We start from the raw sequence: 20424 nt of genomic DNA, 5'->3' as shown, positions 1-20424 counted from the left end.
CTTGGTGGTTTTACAATCAAACCGACCTCATCTTTCATCGTTAAGTGTACCATGACGTGTTGTGTTTATTGTTGTTTTATTTTTGTTTCTTCCATCATACATCTTACCACCCATCGATTGACGTTTGAGCAAACGTGCATTCTCATCATTCCTCCACTTCCACACGTGTGTGTGTGTGTCTCCTGCGTCCACCCATGTGGACTGGCAAACTAAACCAAACCCATTACGTTTTCCACACCACACTTTTGAAACGCCACGGATAAAACTCGGCGACGCCACCCGCTGTCCACCTCACGCCATGCCCATGTCCCATTCCCCGTTATCCTCCACTAACCACCCCCATTCCTCCCCCCCCCCACCCTGCTCGCCCCTCCCTCCCTTTCCTTGCCTCCTGCTTATAGCCTCACAGACTGGGGAAGTTGGCAGAGCAGGTACGGTTTTAAGTTGACCAACTCTTGACTCCCCTCCCGTCCCCTGCCATCCTGCTTCTGTGTCTATCCTGTCGCCCCCTCACTTGGCCAACATTTATTCCGCTGCTCCCCCCTCTCTTTCTTTTCCCGTCCAATCAATCGTGGGCATGATCAATCATGGGCGCAACAAATCAGCTGCTCGCCTTGCTATCGCGATCCCCATGCTGTGTGGAGGTGCTCCGTTTCATTCTCTCCAGGCTGGGTGCACTTTGGGCTACATGGCCACGCCTGGTCCAGTGACACACACCAGCCATGCTGCTTATGTGCGTTTGTGCGTTTGTTGTGTGCGACAGGCTGTGTGCGCGGCGGTGAGAGCTGCTAACAGCTGCCGTAATCCTCCGCCTTCCTGCCCCCTCCACTGCGTCCCCACCTCGTGACCCTGGCCCCCCTCGCCCCCCCCCCTCTACCACCATATGATTGCTAAACGGTGGTGGGGGGCCCTGTCTGTGGTCGGTGAAATCCTCGCGAGCGTGAACGCCGCTTGAGCGTGCATCGGCATTCATCGCTGGAGACGGTTCAGAACTTTTCCAATCCACGAAGGAGAGCCAAGCCTGGTGGCTCAAAGACACTGAGCTGGTACCGCTGAGATCCTGGATTCCAATCCACGCAGCCACCTGTGACTAGACCAGCTTCTCAAGTGCAGTGAGTTATATATAAATGTGGTTATAATTTGGCACACAAAAAAACGAGCCCTGAGAATAATAAGTTATGTTTTGCGGGGTGAGTGGGAAAGAGATTTAAAAAGTAGTTATGCGATATTTGCTTCTGTGGGCAGCTCCCAAGCCTGAGGGGTCTCACTGCTCTGCAAGAGTTTTGTTTGGATCCTTCACTTGGTGACGTGGTACCAATAGGAAAATTGGGATAAAAACAAATTCACGGGGGAATGTGCAATGGCTTGCTCCAGCGACGAATGAAATTGCCGCTCCATGTGAATTCATGAATGTGCACCGGACCCTGCTGAAAATTTCCCCTGCGATTCGTGAGTTGTGGCCAAATTGGAACCTGCGGAGGCATCTGAGATTAAATTTGAGTTTTTATCGCATTCATCATAATACCGCACAACCACATCCAAAGTCATTCGCTCGATTTAGTGCTTCCACGGAGTTTTATTTTTCCTCAATTTGTGTATGGTAATGAGATAGTGTCATAATCTTTTCATAGTTGTGGAAGTCAAAATCATCTTCCAAAACCCAAATTATCCAGTGACCAACTTGAACGTTTTACGAAAAATATCGCCTTTCAGCTGTCCATACAACGCTGGATATACTGAACCAAAAGGCATTGCAAATGCCCCTTTAAGAAAGAAGGCTGATCACGTGTGAGGCTGGTACAGGATGCAACCAATCTCACATGTTTTTACCACCATTTCCAAGATTGCATGCACTTAGATCGACTCAGCTTGAAATGAGTACTTGGTGCAGTATGTAAACATCAACACTGTGGAGACAAAGGCGGCCAGTCCGTGATGCTGGCCACGTCACCCTTTCTGGGCAGTGCCGTCCTTCACAGATGCTCGCTATCAGGACTTGCCCGAACAGTCTAAATGGCTGTGCAATTACACTGTACGTATTTGTGTCCGTGCATACATGCGCGCGTGTGTGTGTACATGTGTATATACGTTCGTCGTGCACTGCTGTGCTGATGCAGGGCACGGCTGGACCGGACCCCACAACGGTTTACGTGGACATGCGCGCACTCCGCCATGACAGGTGAGGCCCTGCAAGTCCCACTCTAATAAAGCCGCCATCGCTGTTTGTTCTCGAAAATGTCGCCTTGGCAATGTGGCGTGCTGTCAAGTTGTGCCGTGCCAAGCCATGCCCCGTTTATGTTGTCACCGTGTTGTGTTTACTCGTTTCTATTTTGAGTTATTTGGTGCACCGCCATTAGGGTTTTTGGGCCTATATCGAAACCAACATATGCTAATATTGAGGCCGTACAGTGGCCCTACCGCAATGGATGTGAAATCACGTGAACGCACGACAACTTCAACACAAACAAGTAAACCTGTAAAAACAAAGTTTTTCACTATAAATCCTTTATATGCGTGGCATCGGGGCGGCTAGAGTCCTCTCGTCCTCTGGCTTGAGATGGCTGCCACCTATGGGTCAGATGATTGTCTGGCAGCATTAAACAATTGGTAATTAAATATTTAAAAACATTTCCATAAACAGTGTAAAATTTTGGAAAAATGTTTTCACGAAAATGCATTGTCACGCACAACGAGTCTGTGTGCAAAATGTCAGCTCGATTGGATCACGGGAAGTGGGTTAAAAAACGACCGAATGATTTGCACGGTCCTAAGCAAGCAAGCGAACTTAATATAAAGGATTTAAAAAAAACCGAATTGCGGCATGCCAATAGTCACCTCTGACCTCACGTGTTGTGTTTTTTTGCCCGGCAGGGTGCGGTTGGTGGAGAGGGGATCGCCACATAGTTTACCACTCATGGAGTCCGGCAAGGTAAGGCTTGAAAGGCGCAAAGGGACCTTAGTGATGAATAATAGTAGGCCTGATTATGCATGAGGCTTCTGAGAGGAAACCTAGGCCGAGGATTTTAAAAGGTCAAGAATTACTACAGCAGGCCAAAGCGCAAGGCCTTTGAGTGTAGGCCAAGGCTTGCATCAGCAAACCGAGCCCAAGGTTGAGTTCACAGCTGCCAGGGCAATCGGCAAGGTCCACTGAATGCCTCTACCACACGCTCTGCTAGCGCTCCCGAGAATTTGCCTTCTGGAGGTTTTACCGTATGCGCTGTGTTGAATGCTAGCCGCTGAATAGCTTAAAGGGAGTTGAGCTCCGTGTGCCCTCCGCTAGCCACGTACCACTCAGCCCCGTCGCGGCCCGCGCGTGGTGGCTGTCTGGGTTTCCGTTGCCATTGCTCCCGACGGTGAAAACACGATGACTGTTGCCATTGACAGATCCTGCCGGGTGTGCGCGTGATCATCGTCAACCCGGAGAACAAGGGCCCGCTCGGAGACTCGCACCTCGGGGAGGTACGCAACGCCTTCACCTGAATGGGCGGTTGTGGCCTTGATGACGGCGATTGCAGGTTCTGGGTCATCCTGCGTTAGGGGCCATCCATTTAGTACGTAAGTCGAAAACATCCATTTAGTACGTACGCAGAAATCTGTCAAAACTTGACCCCCCCCCCCCCTCCTTGTACGCACGCGTACTTTTTACACCCCCCCCCCGCCTGCGTACGTACGCTTGACGCACCCGCCCCATCTCCCCCGAATCCTATAGAACGGCCGATATTTAATCCACGCAGAAACGATCAAGGATTAGTAATATTAACGTGTTGAACGGATAGTCCACACCACCGGACTATCTAACTCACTTGAAGGCCAATGGAGGCAAATTATTATCGAGGCTTCACCGCCCCCCCCCACCCCCCGTTTCCTATGCGTACGTACATTGTCAGTAGACCCCCCATACTAAGCGTACGCATTTGGATGAACCCCCCCCCTCCCCCCTCCATGCGTACGTACTAAATGGATGGCGCCTTAATGCGTGATTATCACGCTCTTGCCATTTCTTTGGTGCCCGCGTTGGGTCATGCGCTTTACGTGCGGTGCGTTTTGTGTATTTATATATGTGTGTGTATGTATGTTGAACTTCTTTTGCACCGTACGTAGCCAACCTTGCGGGGGAGGACAACAAACTAAACAGTGTGTGTGTATTAAGCCCGGCACAGTAAATGAGGTAGTGGCGTGATGCTAGCCACACCGTCTCCCCAATCGACATACCGGCCTTAATATATGCTCGCTAACAGCACTTGCCCTGTACGATTATGTTGGGGATCTTTGTTAACACCAGTGGGTCTCAAACTTTTTGGCATGGCGGCCCTTCAATCAAGACCATCGGTCCCTGCCGCCCCCCCCCCACCCCATCGTGCCCCAAAACCACAAGGTTACTAGGGCCACGGGGAGATCACATGTCCACGTCTCCAATGAACGTGGTGTTCGGGAAGGCATTTGTCTCATATTCTTTGGTTCTTTCGGTAAAGTCACGTCGGTAAAAAATAAAATGAACTCAAAATAAGAGATAAAAATGTGCGGTATTCATGCCACAGCCTGAACCACCCCCACCTCACCCACCCCCTCCTTGCAAAAAGTCACGGGGGGGGGGGTGCGTCGTATGGGTATAAATAAATATTCCTCTGATTCTGAGATCTGCCTGAGAGTAGCCCTAAAGTTAATCTTCATTATTGTCTTTTGTCATTAAACTCCTTATTAAGTAAATTTTGTAATATTAAAATTATTTTTACTAAGTATAAAATGTATACCTATTTTGTAAATCTAGGGCTAAAAGAATGAAATGATAATACAACACCAATGACGATTATCTAAACCGGTCCTGGGCCTCCCCTAGTTTGGCTCAGCCTCAAATGAGTACCTGGTGCGGTGTGTAAACATCGCCAAGTCGCTGTCATGGGGTTTTTCAGGAAATGTCTGTCTTAAGTCGACCATTTTGTGATATTTCTCTTTGTCATCACGAGACACGATAAGAAACGCTCCGTGTGTGTTCATTATTTTCCTGCTGAATGTTTGCCCTGTGTGCAATCGTTTCAGAATGTGTGCGTGTGTGCCGTGCCAGCCTTCATAGGTGCTCGCTGCACTTGCCCCAACAGTCTGTTAAGGCTATACGGGGGATCTTTGTTTTTACGCACGCGCGAGGCAGATCTGGGTGAGCAGCCCGCACAACGCGAGCGGGTACTACACGCTGTACGGGGACGAGCCGCTGCACTCCGACCACTTCAGCGCTCGCCTCAGCTTTGGCGACACGCAGACCGTGTGGGCGCGCACCGGCTACCTGGGCTTCCTGCGCCGTACCGAGCTCACCGACGCCAGCGGGGGTGGGTCCGCCGACAGCGCCGGCGTAGCGGTTAATGCGCACCGCGCCACGAACCCGCGCGACCCGAGTTCAAATATCTGAACCGGTCCCTGGGCCTCTCCCCTAGGTTGACTCAGCCTCAAATGAGTACCTGGTATGGTGTTGACATCAGCGTTGGGGAGACAAAGGCGGCCGGGCGTGCTGTTGGCCACCCACGAACAGCACTTGCCCCAAGAGTCATAGGCGATACGGAGAAATCATTGTCTTGTGCCTCTGAATGTCCTTGTTTGTGCGTGCGCATGTACCCGTGCAAGCCTGAGTTTGTGCATTTTCCACACGTTGCCACCGTTGATTCATTTTGAGAGGTTCTTTCATTTTGGGTAGAGACTTATCAGTACAAGGCCATGCGGGAGGGCGTGTGGCACCGCTTGGCGCCAGCTATCATAGAGTGCGGTCATGTCACTACAGTTTTCTGCGGGGAGCACAGCACAATGTCTTTAAAAACATAACTGCGCTATGCCTGTAAATAAAATGAACGCTAACCGCTCACGCATTCTGAAATTCAGCGGTGAACGGCACCCACCCTGCAACTTGCAGACGTCTCCGAGTGGGAAAGGGTTAATAGAGATCTGCACGCTGCGTGGTTCTGTCAGCATCTACCTTATCTGATTGGTCGGGTACGAGCGTGGTAGATGGCTGCTGTCATGGTATTTCTCAGGAAATGTCTGTCTAAAGACGACCTTCGTTTTGTGATATTTATCTTTGTCACCACGAGACGCGATAAGAAAAGCCCTGCGTGTGCATTCGTTTCTTGCTGAATGTTTGCCCTGTGTGCGTGCGTGTCAGAATGTGTGTGTGTGTGTGTGACGTGCCGGCCTTCATAGGTGCTGGCGAACAGCACTTGCCCCGACAGTCTGTTAATGCTATACAGGAGGTCTTTGTCTTTGTGCATCCTCACCCTAACCCGACGACCCGAGTTTAATTTACGTTCATGGCCAACACTAGCGATGATTATCTGAACCATCCTGGGCCTCCCCCAGATAGACTCAGCCTCAAAATGAGTACCTGATACGGTGTGTGAACATTGCCACTAAGGAGACAAAAGGCTGCTGAGCGTGGTGCTGACCACTCACCCTCCTGGTGCGCCCTAGAGCGTGCGCGAGCGCGTCCCCTAGAGCGTGCGCGAGCGCGTCCCCTAGAGCGTGCGTGAGCGCGTCCATGCTGAAGGGTGCACGCGAACGTTCGTGCGTGTGTGCATCTTGGAGCCTGTGCATGTGTGTGCGCACGTGCATCTGCAGAAGGGTGTGTGCATGGCAGAATGTGTGTGTGTGTGTGCGTGCTTGTGTGAGTTTTCAACAGCGTCTTGTATTTGTTTTTTTTCCCCCCGTAATATTTATCGAACCAGGAAATTAAATAACCACAATGAAACACATGCAACAGCATCACCTCTTTTCAAAAGGCATTTCAGGATGTATGATTACCTTACCCAGTTGCCAGCATAAAAAACATATCCTCCTTTGCTAACTGTTGACCAGTAGGGCGATGCTTTGCGTCAACTCATTGTTTGCGCCGTGACCACCTGCCAGAGACACGGTGCCAATTCTTGTGGCCCCTGCTGTCCGCCGTTCTTGGCACTGGGGGTTGTGGTGATGTCACCGCCGCTTAGCAACAAATGGCAGCTGCCGTTGTTGTTTGTGTGTCTGTGTGCGCGCGTGTTTGCGTATCAGTGTATGTATGATGAACTTCTTTCACACCGCGCACATCCAACCGTGCTAAGTTCGTGGGCGTGGTGCTGGCCACCCCACACCCTCGTGTACCGTGCCGGCCTTCATAGGTGCTCACTAACAGCACTCGCTCCAACAGTCTGTTAAGGCTATACGGGGGATATTTGGCGCTGTGTGTACTTTACATGTGAATTTGTGGTTGTGTGTATAATTGTATGTGTGAGAGCAATAGTGTCGTGGTTTAGCGCACTGCGTTACATATCCGGCGAGCGACCAGCGTTCGATTGCCACTCGCGACCAATAACAATGGCGAATATTTGAACCTGTTCTGGACCTCGCCTAGGTCAATTCAGCATTAATGAGTACCAGATGTGGTGGTTAAACATCAACACTGGGGAGACAAAGGCAGCTGGGCATGGTCCTGGCCACAACACCTGTGTGCCATTCCGACCTTCATAGTTGCTGACTAGCACCTTCATAGGTGCTAGTCACCTAACAGGCACCACGGTGGTGAGATCTTAACTCCCTCGCCCAGTATGGAGGAGGTCGTGGGTTAGATCCCGACTCTGACGCCTGTTTATCTGGAGTTTGCGTGTTCTCCCCCTGTTCGCGTGGATTTTTCTCCGGATCCTCCGGTTTTTCCCTCCACAAATTATAATTAAAATGCATTTATAGTATTTGCCTGCTATACATTTCCACGTGATAAACCACTTTGTTGAGCTATCATTTGTAGCCAGGTCGCTTCTTAAAAGAGTTAACAAGCTCAGTGGGCCTTTACCAGGTAAAAACTAAAGTTTAGACTAAGCGAGTGCTGCATACAAAGGCTAACGAAGAACACATTTGTTTGTGTGTGAATATGAAAGAAAATGTGTTTAATGTTCCGCGTAAGTGTAAACTCCGTCACGTGCCGCTTCCAAACTAGAAGGGATTGACGTGGGCAACTCTAAATTTGCGTTTTGACAATCTGCGCAGTGTCATTGACGATTCAGCGGTGAACGGGACACCCACCCTGCAACTTGCAGGCGTCTCTGAACGGGAAAGAGTTAACGAAGGGACAGCCCGGCCATTGCCTGCTCACTCCACTGTTGCTCCTCAGGAGCAGTGGTTCCCAACATATCCCCGACCTTCGCGTAGTGAACGTTCCAGTGTTCTGTGATCGGAAATGGTATCTGTGTGGGTCCCGCGGACCTCTTGCCATGGCCTTGCGGAGCTCCCGTGGTCTGCGGGATCACAGGTTGGGACCCGCTGCTCTAGAGGTTATGTAGCTTCAAAGTTGAACTATTTTATTCAGCATTTGAATCGGCTTTGACTTATGGAGGCCACGTTAATTCGAATTTAATTGTACATCTCCCTGTCTTCTCACGCACCCAACTGTCACCTCTTGCCTTGAACGCACGAACTCACAGGCTGTCTGTATGTGTGGATGTGTCACTTCGCATAATGGGGAGCGGTAGTGTAGTGGTTAGCGCTACGCTGCGCTACGAACCCCGCGCCCCGGGTTCGATTCCTGCTCACAGCCAACACCGGTGACGATTATCTGAACCGGTCATGGGCCTCCCCTAGGTCGACTCAGCCTAAAATGAGTACCTGGTGCTGTGTGTAAACATCACCACTGGAGAGACAAAGGCGGCCGGGCGTGGTGCTTGCCACACACCCCTTCGTGTGCCATGCTGGCCTTCATAGGTGCTACTCGCTAACAGCACTTTCCCCAACAGTTTGTTCAGGGTACACGGGGGACCTTTGTTTTTGTGTGTGTGTGTGCAGAGAGGCACGATGCGCTGTACGTGGTGGGCTCGCTAGACGAGACGATGGAGCTGCGCGGGATGCGCTACCACCCCATCGACATCGAGATCTCGGTGCTGCGCGCCCACAGGAACATCGCCGAGTGGTACGGCAGCCACTGCCAGCGGCGCCTTCTCTGCCAATCGAAACGCTCCGACCCACTCCCAACCCCCTGACCTCTAACACGACACCGCAAACACACTGAGTACTCGGGGTCAGCGTTTGGTGATGGTGCTGGTAGAGCTGCAGTGTCTGTCGCGCTGTCTCGGCGTGCTGTTCACACGCGCAAATGTTCCCGGTGGTGGTTGCAGTGCGGTGTTCACGTGGACGAACCTGCTGGTGGTCGTGGTGGAGCTCGACGGCTCGGAGCAGGAGGCGCTGGATCTGGTGCCGCTGGTGACGGGGACCGCGTTGGAGGAACACCACCTCCTGGTGGGTGGAGCGTAGCACGCCACACCCCACCACACCGCACCACACCGCACCACACAGCACCACACCGCACCACACCGCACCACACCGCACCACACCGCACCACACAGCACCACACAGCACCGCACCGCACTGCACCACACCGCACCACACCGCACCACACAGCACCGCACCACACCACACCGCACCGCACCATACTGCACCGCACCACACCGCACCACACCACACCACACCGCACCATACTGCACCGCACCACACCACACCGCACCACACCGCCCCACACCGCACCACACCGCACCACACCACACCGCCCCACACCGCACCACACCACACCGCACCACACCGCCCCACACCGCACCACACCACACCACACCGCCCCACACCACACCACACCACACCGCACCCACCACACCACACCACACCGCACCACACCGCACCCACCACACCGCACCACACCGCACCACACCGCACCGCACCACACCGCACCATGTGGCACACACCGTATCGCACGCAGCACACGGCACCATAATGGCAATCCACGGTGGCGAAATGGTAACTACCTCGCCTGGTATACAGGTGGTCATAGTTTCGATCCCAACCCTGATGCGAGTATATTTGGAGTCTGCGTGTTCCCCCCGTGGTCACGTTGATTTTTCTCCGGGTCCTCTGGTCTTTCCCTCCACATTTAGAAGTGCGATTCATTTGCACATTCTAAGCCACTTCGTTGAGCTATCATTTGTGTCCAGGTTGCTTCTGACAAAGAGCTATATAGCCCAGTGGGCCTTACCTGATAAAATATAAAGTCTATAGTTTTTAGTTTAATCCACGTGTGGCACACCATGTGTACCACGCCACACGCCACGTGGCACCGTGCCCCGCTCCCCAGGCAGCCTCATCCATTCTCCCATCGCTCATTTCAACAAAAACCGCCACACCGCCGCAGGCCGGTGTGCGGGCATGCACAACAACGGCCGCACGTCGTACAAATTGCACGCCGCACTCCGCCACGCGCATCACGTGACAGAACCCACAGCGCGACACCTCCACCACGACGCGCCTCGTATGACGGTTGCCGGCTGCCTCCCGGGGGGCCGCGTGTGGCGCAGGTGGGCGTGGTGGTCGTGGTGGACGTGGGCGTCATCCCGATCAACTCGCGCGGGGAGAAACAGCGCATGCACCTGCGGGATGGCTTCCTGGCCGACCAGCTGGACCCCATCTACGTCGCCTACAACATGTGACGCGGGCGCGGCGAGTGACATCCCGCCAGAGCGCAGCGTGCCCTCGGCACGCCTCGACCCGGCAGTGTACGGCGCGACGTGCCGCCGACGGTGACATGCGGAACAATGGACACTCTCCCCCCCACCCCGCCCGACCACGACGATCACGCCCTCGTTTAGCGTGCATCACGCCAGGTGCCAGCGTGCGGAGCGAAGTGGACTTCAGCCCGGTTGGCTGCCGGCTTGTCGGCCTCGAACGAACATGACTCGCCAAGCATGAGGAGTCCGCGATCGGCCGGCCGCGCGTTCACAGTCGCGTGCAGCCACCTTCCCCATTCTGCGCGTTTCAGCATGAGGCCGCACGGATGGTTCCTCTGATTAGGTTTTTTTAATTTTATAATTTTTTTTTTAAAAAGCGTTCATATCGCAGGACGGCAGATCGGCCGGCGATGCCATGCTTGTGCTGCACGGACGGACGGACGGACGCGCGCTGGAAGGGATCTGCGCTATGGCGGCAACGTCGCCAGGCCGCGGCAAAAACCACCACGGTGGACCACGTGACTCCCCCTCCACATTGCAGAGAGGGCATCCTTGTCGGGCCTTGGGGGTTGGGGATGAACCGCAAACGGTCGGGTTGGGTCGCCCATCGCGACGAGCACTGAAGAAGCCAGAAAAGGAAGTCTCACCGGCAAACATTTCTTCCAGCCCATTTAAATTGTCGTTTTCTTTTCAATTAAAAGACAAACAAAGAAGATTATGCTTTGTCCATCGCGAGGCGAGAATGTGGCTCGGTGTTGTTTTATTTTGTAGCTGCTGTACGGTGTGCTCCTGGAGGGGGGGGGGGTGGTTTTGTAATGGGGTCACGTTGGTCTGTGCTGCGACCGACTGCACGGTCCGATGTGAAGGGGTTCTTCTTTTTTGGTTTGGCTGCAAATCGGATTTGTGCTTTAACGTGCCACTTGCCCACTCGCTCACGCATGGATTTTTCCACCTCAACCTCCCCCGAGTGTCGGTCTAAGTCAGTTAGAAAGACACTGTCCCATACAAGAGTAATGTTTAAAATTCAATAATTACCGTTAAAGTGAAATTAACCACTTCGATCGCGATGATGAATGACACCGTTCTGTTTCTCTCATTCCAAATCTACTTGGACGTCTCTTTTGGACTACTTGTGCCACTGTTGGCACTGGTATAGTGGTGGTGGTTTTGATTGTTCTGGTAGTGGTGGTGGTGATGATAGTGATGGTTCAGGCAGTGGTGATGGTGGTGATAGCCTTGGTGGTGGTGATGATTTTGATAATGATGGTGATAGAGTGGTGGTGGTGGTGGTGGTGATGGCTTTGCTGCTGCTGATGGTGCATGCAGGGCCTCCACGTTGCGTTGCTGGGATTGTTGTGGGCAGTGGCGGTGGGGAATCCATGGAGATCCGGGCTTCAGAGATCACACCCCAGCTGAACCGGCCCCTGACCCCTGACCCTGTACCTCGGCTCCCTCTGGGAGGCAGGGAGGAGTTGATCAACTCCATCCACCTCCCTCTCCCCGCCTCACTCCCTGCGGAGACGCAACCAGTGGATGGACAGAAAGTGTTTGGAGTGTTGCTGTGATGCCGTTCGCAGCAGACATTGTCATACAGTATACATAAGGGAGTGGTCAAAGAATATTGAGAACGAGTCAATAGAAAAGCCACACCTATCTAATGTTAGGCTTGTTTTGAAGCCCCCCCATATTTCTGTATTAATTATATCACGTGATGACGAAAATGACGATGAAAATAGTAATATATTACTGAGAGCGATTATATTGAAACAGGAATGCGCTTGAGTCCGTGTTTGCTTTTGTAATGTCACATTCTCGAAGGGTTCTTTGGCCGAGCCTTGCGGTATTCGTGCGCGCCGAGATGAGAGGAGAGGGGCTTGTACGCGCCAGGCAGTTTCATCCGCGATGCGTTCGCGCCCGTCGGCTCTTGCCACGAGCGTGGCGGCCCGGCGTTGCGTGCCGTCGCGAATCGCGGTTTTGATTTTCCTCCTGCACACTCACCGTTTTGTGTTCACGTTTGCCACGGCGTGGCAACCTGCCGGTCAAGCCGTCGCCCCGCGGTCACCTCCGTTGGAACTTTTACAACAACAACAATAACAACAAAAAGAACACTCCTTGCATTCGCCAAAGCTCAACCACGATTCACATTTTGGCCGACGGGTGATCGTTCAAATTTCAGAGACCTGCAGCGACCGTGGTGTACCGATGACTGCCAAGAGCACGCAAACGGTTCGAGCAGCTTTTGTCCCGCGGTCAATACGCGAATAACGAGGGTCTCCCACGCTCAACGGAACGGTGGGGCGGTCTCTCACCTTAAGGCTTGCAGCTCGGAGCCAGTGGTGGAAATTCCATATTCCCGTGGTGGAGGCCAGTCCATCCGTAAACACAATTGCCGTTAATCTCTCGTCAAGTCATCCATCGAGCCCTCTGGGTAATGCGGAGTGCCGGGCCGACCTCGGTCCAGGTTTGAACTTTGAACTCCCCGACCGGTGGGGTTCACCGTTCGAATGCTCTTGCCAGTCGTGCCGCCCAGCTGGACATCGCTGATGGACAGGCCGCGGATCTCAGTGACCAGTTCGGCTGAAATCATGATGATCTCGTTCAGCTGCTCGGTGCTCTCTTGTTTTTGAACGTGTATCATCATGAGCATGTGTTTGAACGCGTGTCCACGTAGTTCATTTGCCCAAGGCAGCAATTTGTATTGGTGACCTTCTGCACAAGTGACTTATTATTATTATCATTGTCGTTCATGGATGGATCAGGGACTATTCTGTCTTTTTTTAAAAATCATTATTTAAAGTCTTATGTCGTGTTTTTTTTTAATGGATCCACTTGAGTTAGGGTTGTTAAGATGTGTTTGGTGATTGGTCCTGTTCATGTTGTTGCTGTTGTTATCATTGAGTTTGGGGGTGCTTTTTAAACTCCTGATTTCTGCAGACGGTTCATTCTTAGTAGACAGATTTGTCAGATAACCATTGGTGCATTGCATACACGTGCATATTAGGCGTTTATGCACACGCGCAGAATAGCATATATAATATGTCGCACACAGTATGCGTTCATGTGCGTATACATATGTATGCGTATACTGTATTCTATTGTATAGACTATAGTCACTTTATAAATATATATGTATATAGACCTAGATGTGTATTGGCATACGTACACATACTATGGCACTGTATATACATATAATGTGTATATAAACATATACATGCATATGTATACACACGTGATCCATGCTGTGTGCATTCAAGCTGTCGGTGCCACATGTCAAAGTATACACATCCCCGCACTATTAAAAGTATAATAATAATTATAATAACGTGCTTTCTTCAGGAAAGCATGAGTCCCAAAGCTCTTTTTTCAGGGGGGTCTTGCTGCAATGGGCTGTTTGGATAATTATTTCCTTCTTTTTTTAAATGACTTTATTAATGAGTGTTTTGCTTCGCGTGAAATATAAATCGTAGAGCCCAGGAGAAACCCACGAAGGCGGCGGGTTCGCGAACCCCACTTGTCCTGCTGCCGTTTTTTTGTGGCCACCTCGCAGCCCAGCAGATGTGGCTAGATAACCTGCCAACCTTACCGATGGCCGAAGCGATAAGCTGCCGATGATTTTGTTTTTTTTATCCTGCGACCCCCCCTCCCTCCCCCCTATAAGGAGCTTCAGAGCTAATCGCACCGCTCTATTTCAACATTCTGCAGAAGAAAAATTGTAGCAACTACTGCTTTGAAAATTCGTATGCGGTGAAAACGGTTTGAACATCGACAAGCCTGCCGCTTAAATCTGGAGGGTCAGTCAAGTATGTTAGCGCCTGTGAATCTCTAGATGATCCATCAACCCCCCCCCCTCCCCCCCGTCTCCTAATGACCACTGCTTTGCTGTGGTGCCACACACGATCGCACCTCCGATGAACACTGTTGGCTACATACGGTGTTGACGAACTTCAACATACACGCAATGTGTATGCACACACACACACGTGTCTCACGCATGCACTCACTTCGTATCCCTCCTCCCTCCCTCCCTCCCCCCCGTCTTGACGCACAATAAGTTTCACAGTTTGGTCCTGTAACAAATAAAAAAAAACGAGCAGTGTCTCGACAAGTTGGCAAGAAAGTCACGACGTTTTGGGCGACCAGCCACCTTCAGGACAATGCGTGTCGCTTTCGTGTTCGTTATATAACGTGAAAACCATTGTCCCTGGTGTGAATGGAACCACTAAGTGGTGGTTAGCGATCGAGTGTGCCGGCGGTACAACTGCCATCAGGAGCTCATGGGACGGACAAATGGGAAGGAGACTGGACAAGGCGCTCCAATTAATTCCTGTGAACAGTTCCCATGTCAACCCACACTGTGCTACCGAATCCATCCTGTGTGTGTGTAAGCGTGTGACCGCTTGACGGTGATCCGTGCGGTGAGCACCACTATATGGGAAGTGAAAATTGGCAGTGCGTGTCCTCGAGATGGATGATGCACGGATGAACTTAACATCGCCCTAAACAATGTGGACTTTCCACCGCTGGTTATCTGCAGCCATTGTCCCCAGGGCTTGTGTCGATTCGTTTATACCATTTAAAGCACCTCCGATTTACAGAGGCGTAGCAAGGGGGGGGGGGGGGCAGGGGGGTACATATGTCCCCGGGCTCCAAGGTAAAGGGGCGCCAAAATGAGGCTTACAACGTTACATTATAACTTATTGCGGCGACAGCCTACATGTCATGTAATTACATTTTGGTATGTGATTAAACGGGGGGGGGGGGGGGGGGGGGGGGCGCCGGGCGCCAATTTTATAGTTCGTCCCCGGGCGCCAATTTTATAGTTCGTCCCCGGGCGCAAAATATCCTAGCTACGCCACTGCCGATTTAGCACGGTGGGCTACGTACGGCGCGAAAGAAGTTCAACATACATAAAGCCCGCTAAGACCACAATTATACTTTTTTTCAAGGGAGACCTGGGATTAAATTGAATGCAACAAACAGCATCAGCAGCAGCGGGGTTGCTGCAGGAGCAGAGCCGGCCCTAGACCTTTAGGGGCCCTAAGCAAAATTTAGTTGGAGGCCCCTTTGATGTATGCTTTTTTTCACCCACTCGCTAGCAATGACTCTAGGGGGCCCTCTGCTGGCCACGGGGCCCTTTGCAATTGCAAGGGTCGCTTAGTGGCTGGGCCGGCTCTGTGCAGGAGTGAAACCAAACGGGAGCGGGGAGGAGGAGGGGGGGTAGACACCTCGACTCGACGGCTGCAGCGTGCCTGCAAGTGCCCACTGGCGTCGCCACAGATGCCCCACCACCACCTCACCGCGTGAGCTTCACGGCAAGGAATGAGCAGCGAGACAAAATTAGCCGCGTGGCAAACGGCGGAGTGGCGTTTAGCCCCCCCCCCCTCCGGAATGGTCTGGCACTGCAACATTTCAGACAGAGAAATGAATACAAGTAGCAGCAACAGTGATGATGATAATTGTTTTTTTACCCTTCTATCTGGCAACAAAACTGACACCTTTTTACAAGGAGTCATGTTTGCATAGACCGCAATACCTTCACGCCTTTTGGCGTCATCTGGTCCAACACCATGTGAGACTAGGCTCTAAGGAAAGCTGTCTCGGGTGTGGACCAATCAACTTCAAGGACAGTGCACATTATCAGAGTTGTGTCTTTTGTTTGTATTATGACTGCAGGTATTGCGGTCTATGCAAACATGACTCCTTGTTAAAAATGTGTCAGTTTTGTTGCCAGATAGAAGGGTAAAAAACCAATTATCATATTTTTACTGGCAAATGAGGTCCCCATAGCAACAATGATTTTTCGCGCCACGGGTGGGGGGGGGGCAGCCAAAACCTTGGCTGTACCACGGCCTCCCACGCCATCCATCCGTCTCGCTGCTGTACACGTGGGGAGCGGTGTGGGGAGGGTCTCCCCGGCGTGTTGCAATAGCCGGAGGGGATCTGCAGGAGTCGGAATGTTTTCCCACGGACAAAAAATTATTGTGGAGGAGCGTCTTACATCGGCGGACAAGGTGAGATGGGGGATTGGCGGTGGGTGGTGGGAGGGGTCTATGTGTGATTTCATATTTGTGCACCATCGCTTTTTCTAGATTTGAAGCTTCCGTGACTGCAAGGATTCATATTCGTGGGTTTTTTCGGTAAAGTCACGTAGATAAAAAAAATAAAATTAATGAAAGTAAAATAAAAATCACGACGTTTCGGAGGCAACAAGCTTCCGTCTTCAGGTGGAACCGTCACAGCACGATAGCTTGATACAGCAATTGTGCTGTGACGGTTTCACCTGAAGACGGAAGCTTGTGTTGCCTCCGAAACATGATTTTTCTACTTTTTTTAATTCTATTTTTTTTATCTACACAAGAATATGAACACCATCGCTTTCTTAACAGGCGCTCGCTAGCGGCACCCCAGGAGGCATAGAGCGGCCCAATGTGGCGCTCGACTGCCCCACGCCTTCGAGCGCCCTGTTGTAGGTACTTCCAGTGGCGGATTGAGATCGGTGCGGGACCTGTAGCATGATGTTATTAAGGGGCATTACATAAAAAAAACACAAATATAAAACACATTTTTTTTTTTACTTACATACTAAAGTACTTTTATTTTTTCATTTGTTATACAGCCAGATAAAACGACAAATCTCTCACCTTAAACGCCCAGTCGTTCATAAAAGTTGAAGGCAGTATAGTACTATAGTAATAGAGCAAGTGCAGAATCACTGAACCGGAATTGATAGCTTGACATAATTTAGCGCGGGGCCCGTAGTATATGTAGCTACTTTTGCTACTAGGATAATCCAACACTGGGTACTTGCATAAGTGCTCGCTAACAACTCTCATCCAACGGTGAATATTTTGACGCTGTAATTTGTATGTTTTGCGACCGACAGAGGGCGCTGTTAAACGCATTGCACCCACCTCGTACGTGTAGAGAACTGCAGCGGCGCAAAGATGCACTCGACGTTCAGTTCCTACGCCAGCGACGCACCGTGGATGGAATCGCACGCGTAAGAACATCGCGGACTTATAATGTAAACTTGTAACGGTCACACAGAAGCCGCTCACACTCGTAAAGAGATTGTGGTGGGGGTGACGAGAATGGGAGACCACAGATGGAGCGTGGAAGGCAGCAGCCAAAGCGGCAAGCCAGCGCACACCAATATTAGCGGTTACCACACCGGTGCAGCATAACAACACACCAGACCTCATAAACGTCTGACGATGTCGCTGTTGCCCCTTGAGCGAGCTGCAGGACTCCTCCATGAGAAGTTCCACTGGGATTCAACAGCCGATTTCCCATTCGAACGTGTGACGCCACGAGCTCGTAATCTTTGATGTCACCGTTCGCCGAGAAATGATTCCGGAAATAAATCGAGGAACCGTCCGATCAAGTCTAAGGCACGAGGAGTCAAATCTTGCCTTTGGAACACGGAGCCAAGGGTCTTCAGGCTGGGTGCTATCATGTGATGTTTCTTGTTCGGCCGCTCATAACGTTCGTTTTCCGACTGCCTTCGACATCACGAGAAGTGATGTTGACGCACCCCGCAAGATTTTCCTGACCGGGGTTGTGAATCGCAGGAAAATAAATCATCATTGCGCAAGAAGGTGTTTTTGTTAATATCGCGTGCATCACCGGTGTACCGCCAATACGTTCATTTCGCAAAGCTCTGCGGTCCGCTACCTGTGAAGGGTTTGTTCGGCAATTGATGAGTTGTTTATACATTGTGGGACTTGAAATATTTAGGCGACGTTTTAGGAAATGGTCCTCCATGTCACAGATCGAGCAATGTGCTCTGGAAATAGGAGCAGTGCCCGAAACGTCGCCTATTCCAATTAACCCCTTTTAGAGCTGAGATGCAGCACAGTAGTGTGCACATTTTGTTTCGAAATGGCGGGCCGAATGAAACAAAGTCCCGTGTGGTTTTAGATTTGAAGCTTTCGTGACTGCAAGGATTCATATTCTTAGGTTGTTTCGGTTAAGTTACGTAGGTAAAAAATAAAAAAAATATTTAAAATTAATAAAAGTAAAATAAAAATTCTAGATTTGAAGCTTTCATGACTGCAATGATTCATACTCTTAGTTCTTTCGGTAAAGTCACGTAGGTAAAAAATTTGAAAAATATTTAAAATTAATAAAAGTAAAATAAAAATTCTAGATTTGAAGCTTTCGTGACTGCAAGGATTCATATTCGTAGGTTTTTTCGGTAAAGTCACGTAGGTAAAAATTAAAAAAAATATTTAAAATTAATAAAAGTAAAATAAAAATTCTAGATTTGAAGCTTTCGTGACTGCAAGGATTCATATTCTTAGGTTTTTTCGGTAAAGTCACGTAGGTAAAAAATTAAAAAATATTTAAAATTAATAAAAGTAAAATCAAAATTCTAGATTTGAAGCTTTCGTGACTGCAAGGATTCATATTCTTAGTTTTTTTCGGTAAAGTCACGTAGGTTGACGGCCCGCGGGCAGAAGATCCCCTCCACCAAAGCTGTTCAAATCCCTTTTGTCTTCACCGCATTCCTAAACACGCACAGTCACTTGGTTCAGTAGTGGGTAATAAACTGGAGGAAGCTTGCTCTGAGACAACACGTTTATTATAACATCAACAGACTGCAACACAAAAGGAGTAACGGCTCCTTCCACCCGATACTCTCTGGAGGTAGTCCCTTAGGTCTCGCTCGCCTCTCACGAGCTATCACTACGCCTACCATGGGTGGAAAAAAATTAACCCGTAAAAACAAAGTTTTTCACTATAAATCCTTTATATGCGTGTTCAATGGGCCACAACCCAGACCACATTGGTCTTTGAAACGGGCGGCTAGAGTCCTCTCGTCCTCTGGCTGGAGATGGCTGCCACCTATGGGTCAGATGATTGCCTGCCACCATTAAGCAATTGGTAATTAAATATAATTCTTTTTTTCATAAAAAGTGTAAAATTTTGGGAAAAAAATTTCACGAAAATACATTGTCACGCACAACGAGTCTGTGTGCAAAATGTCATCTCGATTGGATCACGGGAAGTGGGTTAAAAAACGACCGAAAGATTTGCACGGTCGTAAGCGCGCAAGCAAGCAAGGAAGTGAACTTAATATAAAGGATTTAAAAACCCGATTTTTCCAGCGGCAGGCATCGGGTTTTTTCTTTAATACAATTAAACCCGATTTCGGGGAATTAAACCCTGGTTTAATGAATACGAAACTCTGATCCAAGGCTTAGGCTGCTTCCTCGTCGGTGCTGCTATCGTACTCGGGGGGGGGCCGTCGGGCACGGGGTAGTCGTAGAATGCGGCGGGCAGGTTGGTCTTGATGGACACGAGCTTCTCCTCCACAATCGTGGGCGCCAGTGAGTTCCTTAGCTTGGAATGGATGAAGCCCATCGTTGAGAAGTGCGGTTCTGCAATTAGAACCAATTAAACAGGATTTCTCACAATCTCAGATGATCGGGTTTAATATAATAAAAAGACAATTAAACCCGATTATAAAAAAACCCAACTGTGCCACCCTTGACGCCTACACTGCCGGGGCTTGAGTCTTCCCTTGACTCTTCACTGGCTATAAGTCGGAGCTTTCACCGGTACAAGCTCGAGCCGACCCTAGCCAGGGGTTCGACTCTGCCCATTGGGTTCTTCTCTTCAGGGCACCAGGTGAGGCTCTTCAATCTTCGGCCGGACGATGACTGCCGGGACCGTTCAGAGGTCCCGCTTTTATACAGAGTCCGTGGCTCGCTCCGCCCCGGCCACACCTTACTTCTAAAACCTTCGAGCAGGTTCTGGGAGGGTGACGTCAGCCCCCTCCTGGGGTCTGGGTCCCTGGATCCGCTATCCCATAAAGGTGTTACCGTTGGTCCCTTGGGCTGTCGTCCTTAGACGCTGGGATCTGTCACTCTTCCGCCCCCTATTGACACGAGCTAGTACTGCCGGCTATGAGTAGTGGCGATAATGTCCA

At 50.6% G+C, this 20424-nt stretch overlaps 1 protein-coding gene across 1 annotated transcript in view; it reads left to right on the top strand.

The window, feature by feature from the left end:
* Positions 1-14608, top strand: part of LOC144723131 (disco-interacting protein 2 homolog C-like) — a 168382-nt gene extending 153774 nt beyond the window's left edge. Inside the window, exons 34-40 of the mRNA XM_078601714.1 lie at positions 2118-2179; positions 2872-2929; positions 3385-3459; positions 5147-5321; positions 8788-8911; positions 9117-9237; positions 10341-14608. Of these exons, the coding sequence (XP_078457840.1) occupies positions 2118-2179; positions 2872-2929; positions 3385-3459; positions 5147-5321; positions 8788-8911; positions 9117-9237; positions 10341-10472 (747 nt within the window). The 3' untranslated portion in view covers positions 10473-14608. The remainder of the gene's footprint in view (positions 1-2117; positions 2180-2871; positions 2930-3384; positions 3460-5146; positions 5322-8787; positions 8912-9116; positions 9238-10340) is intronic.
* Positions 14609-20424: the final 5816 nt, after the last annotated feature.

The sequence above is a fragment of the Lampetra planeri genome, chromosome 1 (assembly GCF_965212315.1).
Source record: "Lampetra planeri chromosome 1, kcLamPlan1.2.h2, whole genome shotgun sequence".
Classification (NCBI taxonomy): Eukaryota; Metazoa; Chordata; class Hyperoartia; order Petromyzontiformes; family Petromyzontidae; genus Lampetra; species Lampetra planeri.
Note: the sequence above shows the minus strand (reverse complement) of the source record. Positions and strands in the feature narration are given on the sequence as shown.